At 48.9% G+C, this 9139-nt stretch overlaps 1 protein-coding gene across 1 annotated transcript in view; it reads right to left on the bottom strand.

Moving 5' to 3' along the window:
* Window positions 1–9139, bottom strand: part of LOC112406478 (multidrug resistance-associated protein 4-like) — a 151837-nt gene that overhangs the window by 119658 nt on the left and 23040 nt on the right. The window contains exon 4 of the mRNA XM_024755259.1: window positions 238–297. Within this exon, the coding sequence (XP_024611027.1) occupies window positions 238–297 (60 nt within the window). The remainder of the gene's footprint in view (window positions 1–237; window positions 298–9139) is intronic.

Genomic DNA, 9139 nt, shown 5'->3' with positions numbered 1-9139 from the left:
AAAATAAAGAGTTCCGGGCCATGAGAAAAGTTGTAACTTTCTCAACAAGTATACTGGTTTACTAGTTCCTCCTTAAGGAGAAAATATGGCTCCAAACTCCAACACATGTAAAACCTGGACATTTTTATTGTTTTACTTTTGTGTCACTAACAACAAACAGGGGAGTTGGAGTTGGTAGGAAATGATTCCACAAATATTTCCTGAATCCCACCATATACCAAGCACCATGTGACATACTAGGAACACAGAGAGGAAGGCCATTCCCAGGCCTTCAGGAATCAGGTGGCACAGGACAGGCTGGGAACACAAGACAAATGGCAGAGACTCGGAACTAAAACCCTGGCTCTGCCTGTTTTGAGTTGTGACCTTTTCCTGGGCACTTAAGTATACTCTGGTCTTCTCGTGCACGTTAACTCAGTATCACTGCTTGTCACTAACTATCACTCAAATCATTGCTCTAAAAATGAAATGCTCTTATTAAGTTTCTATCTCTTAAAAAATAGTTTATAGGCATCTATTCACAATCACTTGTCTCTCCTTAGTCAGTGCCCTCTCTCCTCGACAGCAGGAATGGCCACAACTCCCACTTATTATTTTCATACCACTTAGGAGCTATTCAATGCAATTCAGCTGAACAAACCAAGTCCTGTGAACCACTACTGAACGCACATAATCATGTATAGGATAACTCCCTCTTGCCCTGCAAATGCCGGACATAATTCAACAAGAAAAGCTACAGTGGTAGAGAAATACCACCCTCGCTGCCCACTCCCCGCCCCCCAAGAACTGTGAATGTGTGGCAGACAAAGACTGCTGGCTGTCCTCCAAATCTGCTCTCGTTCTTCTGAGGTAACAAACCCCAGATTTCAGCTGGCACCTGGCAGCCTAGAAGGAGGCCCTCTCTCTCCAGCCCCCCGAGCAGATAGGTGTAGCCATGTGACTACATCCAGGCCGGTGGAAAGTGACAATGTCCGGGACCTTCATCCACCCCACGGCCTGGGCCTTGGAGGTTACCAGCTGGGTCAAGGCCACATGCAGAGGAGTAACAAGAGAGGAGGAGTCTGGGTCCCTAACACCCTGGAGGATCATACTAACCATGGAACTTGTTATGGGGTGAACTGTATCCCCACAGAAAAGCTATGTTGAAGTCCTAACCACAGTTACCTCAAAATGTGACTTTATTTGGAAATTGAGTTGTTGCAGATGTAATCCATTAAGGTGAGATCACACTGGACTAGGGTGGGCCTGATACTGAGCAGGACCCTGTAGGGCTCCTGGGCTCAAAAGCCTTTCTGAGTCGCACATTTCTTTGATAACAGGAAATAGGCTTCGTTCAGCCTCCACGACCTTCCCTGAGTTCCAACAGGCAGGTTCAAGCTGTTGTTAATTAGGGAAGGGAGGGGATGGGAGACAAGGAGAAACAGTCAAGAGAAACAATAGTACAGCCTTGCGGGCAGGGTCCTGGTTCCCCATCCAGGGATACACAGAAAGATATCTTTTAGCTGTTTTGCAGATACTGAAACCCACACGAGGTGGGACAAGTTAACGGTTAAGCACATAGACCCCAGACCAGCTGGAACCAGAAGGTCGATGATGTTGACTCCCACTTACCTCCCCACCAACCAATCAGAAGACTCCACCAGCTGACCACGCCCTCTTTGAACCATTAATGTAAAACTTCTCACTACCCCCTCCAGCTTGGGACACAGAGTTTTGAGGGCATTAGCCCACTGTGGCCCCCTTTGCCTGGCAACGGAATAAAGCTATTCTTTTCTACTTCACCCAAAACTCTGTTTCCGAGATTTAATTCCGTGTCGGGATACAGAGGCCACAGTCGGCTGCCGGCCCTGAATCCAATATCATTGGTGGCCTTATGAGAGATGCAGAGACAGACACACAGACAGAAAACCACCACACGACGGTGCAGACAGAGGTTGGAGTGATGGCAGCTACAAGCCAAGGAACGCCAAGGTGTGCCTGCAACCGCCAGAAGCTAACAGAGGCAAGGAAGGATTCCCCCATTGACTAAAAAAATATATTCACAATCTAAAAGTTGACAGTGCTGTTTTATTCTGCAGTATTCTTAGGACTTCAAGCCCAGCAGGCAGCATCTCAAGTAACTATGAGAAAACTGCTCCAAGGAGGCGAGGCGGAGCTAGGATATACAGGAGTTTTCCAACAAAGGGCAAGTAGTAGAACAAAAGATTACTGTTAATTAAAGAAAACCAGATATCCCAAGTTAAGGAATTTAGTGCTTTTCTATGTATGGGAAGACGCAAGAGACTGGGTTCACCGAAATCATTCCCTTGATATGCACCTCAGCTATCTGGGGCCATATCCTGTGTTTTCACATCCTGAGTTTCCTCAGGGCTCCCCACAAGGAGTGGCTGCAGTCTGATGGCCGCTAGATGGCAGTATTCTTTCCTTTCCTGAGTCTCCTCAGGGCTCACCAGCTCATTCTGGAGCGCTGCAGTCGCTGATGAGTGTGACATCCTTGTTTACTGATACGGCAGGCAATATTCCATTTCTCACCCCTTGCAGGATTCAGAGAGATCTTGAACCTCCTGACATCTTGATTTCAGACTTCTAGCTTCCAGAACTGTGAAACAATAAATTTCTGTGGTTTGGGCTTCCCTGGTGGCGCGGTGGTTGAGAGTCCGCCTGCCGATTCAGGGGACACGGGTTCGTGCCCCGGTCCGGGAAGATCCCACACGCCGCGGAACGGCTGGGCCCGTGAGCCATGGCCGCTGAGCCTGCGCGTCCAGAGCCTGTGCTCCGCAACGGGAAAGGCCACAACAGTGAGAGGCCTGCGTACTGCAAAAAAAAAAAAAACTTTCTGTGGTTTTAACCACCTGGTTTGTGATGCTTTGTAATGGCAGCCTCAGGAAACTGTTACAGAGCCTTTGTACAAGGATTCTTGAATGAGAGCAAAACAAACTATCTGTGAAAACAGCTTTAACATGGGTAATTCTAGGACCCACACGCAACCTGAGTCCTAAGCAACACAGCCGGCAACTGAAACGAGCATGTGAGGATGTTTGAGAAATAAGAACAACACACGAAGAGTAACCTACTACCCTAAACGTCATAAACACCCTTCAAGTCCTTGACATCCCCATCTATCATGCCACAAAGCTACAAATGTGACTGCAACCTTCTACTTCAAAAGAACAAGTAAAAACGGAACTTGAAAAGGAAGACAGGATCCTTGCATTTCTCTCAAAGACAAGATGGCAGGAGACGCTATCCTCTCGTTCCCACCTCCTCTCATCCAGGCTCACTGAGAACCTGAACACTGGGCATGGCCGCTCCTACCCGCCCAAGCCCGTGTCCAGCAGGAGGCAGGATGGACAGTGGTCTGAGGACTCCTCTGCAGGTTTCAACCACTGCAGCCTGAGTTCTCTCTCCACACCACCTCTCCCATCGTCAGCCAGGTACCAGCTTTCGCCTGTTCTGCCACAGTTCATCCCTCTCCCAATTCTCCTTTCCTCCTGAAACAACATAATTTCAGAATCTCACTTGCTATTGCTGTAGCAGAAACTAGCTGAGACACCCCCATTATGTTAGCCCTTATTCAGCCCTTATTCTTTCCACCCATCCAACCGGTCTACAGGTTTTTGTTTTTTTGCGTTACGTGGGCCTCTCACTGTTGTGGCCTCTCCCGCTGCGGAGCACAGCCTCCGGACGCGCAGGCTCAGCGGCCATGGCTCACGGGCCCAGCCGCCCCGCAGCACGTGGGATCTTCCCGGACCGGGGCACGAACCCGTGTCCCCTGCATCGGCAGGCAGACCCTCAACCACTGTGCCACCAGGGAAGCCCCAGTCTACAGGTGTTTTTCCCCCTCTCTCTCTCGCTTCACTGCACCCTGAAAATGCCTGCCCTCAGCTACAGTTGTACTGTGTACCTAATGTTTACTTCTCCAAGACAACACTCCCCAACCTTCCTTTCCTTTGTGAGCATTCTTCATTCCAGAAAGAAGGTCACAGAATAACCCCGAGGACCACCAGAACCGGTTCCAGAACCACCTGACGCCAGCCCTAATGATCTCAGTGTCTCCAGGAGGAAAGAAGAATCCAAGACTACAGCAGCCCCGATCCTTAGCTACAGCCCTATTTTCCACTCTGAAACTATAAGACCCCTTCCTATTTCCCAGGAAGGGGGCCACAGTCTTGAGAGCGTTAGCCTGCTGTGGCCCATTTCGCCTGGCAAAGTAATAAAGCTACTCCTTTCTACGCCTCCAAAGCTGTGTCTCCGCGTTTCTCTTCAGCACTGGTGAACAGAGGCCTGGTTTTGCAGCAATACTATTAATCGTTTGAAATACTGATACAACTTTTTTTTTTTTTTTTTTTGATACGCAGGCGTCTCACTGTTGGGGCCTCTCCCGTTGCGGAGCACAGGCTCCGGATGCGCAGGCTCAGCGGCCATGGGTCACGGGCCCAGCCGCTCCGCGGCATGTGGGATCTTCCCGGACCCGGGCACGAACTCGTGTCCCCTGCATCAGCAGGCGGACTCTCAACCACCGTGCCACCAGCGAAGCCCCTGATACAACTTTTTTTCTTTTTGCTGGTTCCTTCCTCAGCCCTCCCCAGCACCACCGACCCTCCCCCAACACCACTCCCTCCTGACCTCTTTACAACACCTCTGAGAGCATCTGCCACACTTCACACCCTCCAGTGTGTGAAGTTACACGAAGAGTACACGAAGAGTAACCTACTCCAGTGACCCACAGCACCTAAGTCCATACTCCCACGTGGCCTCTGCCTGGATGCCCTGAGTATTAATCCCACCCATCCTTCCAGGCCCATCTCAAAGGCTAATCGCTAATCCTCCTAGGAACCAGCTCAGGGTGTTCCAGGCTGGCGCTGCGCTCCCTAGCTCTGAATCCCCACAGGGATATTAAGTCACCAAGACGGTAGACACAACGTCATCCACGCACTTACACAGTCCCAACTCCAGCTAAGGCTGAGCCTTGCACAGAGTTGGCCCATCGTGGGCATCAGCTAAAGGAAGGAACAGGCTGTAGGGCTGGTTCAAATCCGTCCAACCACTATCCGCGCGGCAACAGCCTTACACAGTCTGGGCTAACACAGCAACAAGCAAAAGGTTATACGTATGTTATACACCTTGTCTAGACAGAAGCAAATTCCAATTTCAGCTTAAGCACATTACCAAGACAAAAACTCAATATTCAGTGTGTGCACAGCAGAACAGAAATTCCCCCTGGACTTCCGCCTCATGGCCCCTTGGACTTTTCCTTCCAAGGACCAATGACACACAAACACGCATCCACAGTGAGTTTCACGACTTGACTCTTTATTAACCCCCCACTTGATGAAACAAATTCTAAGCAGGAAGGACTTCTCTGCATTTGCCGCCTGCCACTGCACATACGTATCTAGCACCTCGCCAGGCATCCGGTAGATACTCAATTATTTTGTGGAATAAGTGATTGAATGGATGAATACATTCCAAATTTGTTCCCCAAAAAGTCTAGCATAAACCGAGACAAGTTTTTCCTCTCAACCGATTTTAGTCATAACAAGATCTGGTCGTCTTTCATATTTGCTAAAATACACTTTGGCTTTGTGTGTTTCTTTCTACAGCTAGGGCAACGTTTCCCAAATGTGGCCTATTTTCAGGTATACAGGAGCACTTACTCAAGACATAGATACCTTGAGCCCCAGACAAGATCTAGTGAATCAGAAATTCCAAGGTGTGACCATTTAGTTTTTTAAAAAAGCACTCCAGGTGATTCTGACGAACTAGAGAAATAAATTTTTTAAAGGGTTATAGAAACCATAGACAGAATCTAAGACCTAAAAGAAAATAATATCTCAACGATTACTTCGACCCACCGAGAAGGAGTTTGTCACGCTAACACCAACCCTTCTCACCACTCTCATCCTTGGCCACTTGTCTCGCCTTTACTGAAAGCAACTACTGCCAAAAGAAGTTTAAATTCCTAGACCACCGTCCTGGTGCAAGATGTATGTACATGAGGGAAAATTTAAGTTTCTTGCCCAAATCAAAGACGCTTCGTTCATCAGGACACAAAGTAGCCTGACAAAGTCCGCCCCAGAAATTCCAAAGCTCTCAGCGGGCCATAATTCTAATGTTACTGCACACACCTACACGGGAAGGAATTTCAAGACGCAGACAATTCAGATGCATTTTTGTGGAAAAGAAAGAAAATCCACCCGAATATTTGAGCATAATTCCCTGAAAACTTTCTGTAGGACCCCTTTCATGCTACACTCTTTGGTGCATCACATAATCCGTCAAAGCATCAGTTACCACTTTTGCCACTAAAACCATGCTTAGTGGTTAGGCATTTGCAGAAGCCCAGACATCATGGAGCTGGATGGTTCCTCCAGTTGCACATTTTCTGAACACCTGCTATTTGTGAGGAGTATAAAGATGAACGAGGCCCTGTATCTGCCCTTTAGATAAGGGAGTTCAGGGAGGGAAAGAAATCCACAAACACATGGCTTAGTGAGGACCAAGCCACATCCAGGAGCTCAAAGGAAGAGATGGGGATTCAGGAGGGTGTGATGTTTAATTTTATGTCAACTTGGCTAAACCCAGTCCCCAGACACTTGCTCAAACACATATTACAGTGAAAGTATTTTTCAGATGAGATCAAACTGAAATCAGTAGACTCTGAATAAAGCAGATTACCCTCTGAAATGTGGGTGGGCCTCATGCAATTAGACAAAGGCCTTCAGAAAATAAAGACTGACCAACTCCAAAGAGGAAGGAATCCTCTCTCCTGACCACCTTCCGACCTGAAATGCATTTTAGCATAAAGTTTCATTCAGATCTATTCCCACTCTGGATAAGGTCCAGCTCCCCTGCGTTGAGACCCTGCCAAGGCCCGATGTTCCAGGAATGCCGAACTCCAATCTGCTCCCTTCCCTCTGCATTTCTCTGGCAGCTAGGACAGGTTGAGCCACTCTGGACCTCCGTGGGGTCCCAGCTGTTTCCTGCACCTGTTGTTTCAGGCAATCCAGTGTTTATTTGATGCCCATGATGTGTCCAACATGGGCCAGGCACTATGCTGAAGAACTACCAGATACAGTCTGCTGTGATAGGCCTTAGAATACTCCTGGGGAGTCAGGATCACCCCACGTGACATGATGCTGGGCGGTGCGGGACTGGCCGTGCACATAAATGGAAGCCCTAGATCAGTATGAACGAAAATGCTGGGAGAGGGGCATGGGGCTCTGGAGGCTTAGCAGCATTTGCTTAAATCAAGGACAGATGAGAAGGCAACCCAGGGGGCCCAGGAGAGTGCGCCGAGACCCGAAAGTGGGGATGAATGAGGCAGGTCACAGGGACAAGCCCCCTTCCCCACTCCCCCGCCAGAGTGGAGGGTCATGTGCTGGGAAACAAACAGAGCGGCCAGTGGAGCCTAGAGTTTAACATTTTGACTCTGCAGGAAACAGGGAACCTGTGAAGGTCTTCAGAGTAAGAGGAGATGATGAAAACTAGACTTAATGAGATATTGCACATGACCAAAGGTACTAAGAAGGCAACAATGTAACAATGGTTAAGAAACCGGGCTTTGGGGCTTCCCTGGTGGCGCAGTGGTTGAGAGTCCGCCTGCCGATGCAGGGGACGCGGGTTCGTGCCCCGGTCCGGGAAGACCCCACATGCCGCGGAGCGGCTGGGCCCGTGAGCCATGGCCGCTGAGCCTGCGCGTCCAGAGCCTGTGCTCCGCAGCGGGAGAGGCCACAACAGTGAGAGGCCCGCGTACCGCAAAAAATTTTAAAAATGTAAAAGATGATAAGAAAAAAGAAACCGGGCTTTGGGCATAATCCTAGTTCTGTCATTTACAAGCTATGTGAGGATGGGTGAGCTATTTCACCTGTTACAAGAGCCTGTTTCAGATGAGTCATGAATATTCCTCCCTCTCTTGACTCAATTCCCTCCCTTTCACCTCGACCCTCCTATATATATACAGTGCCTCGGCCCAAACGGGGTTGAGAAGTTGATTTGCGAACTAAGTTCCTGTTTCTCCACTCTTTGGCCATTGAATAACGCTTGTGCTGTTCCAGACTCATCACCGGTTTAATCATTGGCTGTGGGAATCCGAATGGAAAAACAACCACCCCAGCCAAGGTAAGGGTTCTTAGCCTGGGCTAGGACCCCGGCATGAGTCCAGGCGACCAATTCGGTGACAAGTACAGCAGTTACCTACACAAGGAACATAGGCTCCAGAACAAGACCGCCTGGTTTGGGATCCTGCACCACCACTCACTTGCTGTGTGATGGTAGGCAACTTACTCAACCTCTCTGCTTCAGTGACTTCAGGTGTAAACTAAGAGGTAATAGCTCCTTTCCTTCCAGCAGGAAAACTGGAAATGGGTGCCTACCGAAATCAATGAGAAGTCTTCACCTTCCCATTTCCACCCACATACATTTTGAAAATGCACAAACAGAAGGTGTTTGGAGAGTTCCATGCCCTGCCTGAAGTTAAGGAGACATGTGTCTACTTTGTTATTATTTACATTAACTACACCCATACACCTTCTTCTAGGCCCCTCTTGCCTTAAGGGCCATCAAATAGCCAACAGATGTAGCTACACACACTGAATACACCACAACCAAAATAAGCATAGGAGCTCCCATCCCCTGTGGATCCCCTAGACCATCCCATAGAAAAAGAAAATATCAGAATTTGCGGGAAAGATGAATGGGTTAAGGTCCAGAAACAAAAGATCTAATAATCACCCAAGTGTGATTAAAGCCCCAAGGTTCGGACTTCCCTGGTGGCACAGTGGTTAAGAATCCGCCTGCCAATACAGGGGACACGGGCTCGAGCCCTGGTCTGGGAAGATCCCACATGTCGTGGAGCAACTAAGCCCGTGCGCCACAACTACTGAGCCTGTGCCCTAGAGCCCACATGCTGCAACTACTGAGCCCGAGTGCTGCAACTACTGAAGCCCACGTGCCTAGAGCCTGTGCTCCGCAACAAGAGAAGTCAGAACAAAGAGTAGCCCCCGCTCGCCGCAACTAGAGAGAAAAGCCCGTGCACAGCAATGAAGACCTAACGCAGCCAAAAAAAAAAAAAAAAAAAAAAAAAAAAAAAAGAATCCCCCTTCCAACGCAGGGGACAAGGGTTCGATCCCTGGTCGCG

The sequence above is a fragment of the Neophocaena asiaeorientalis genome, unplaced genomic scaffold (assembly GCF_003031525.2).
Source record: "Neophocaena asiaeorientalis asiaeorientalis breed wild unplaced genomic scaffold, Neophocaena_asiaeorientalis_V1.1 scaffold141, whole genome shotgun sequence".
In the NCBI taxonomy this organism is placed as follows: Eukaryota; Metazoa; Chordata; class Mammalia; order Artiodactyla; family Phocoenidae; genus Neophocaena; species Neophocaena asiaeorientalis.
This window is presented reverse-complemented; position numbering and strand designations above follow the sequence as displayed.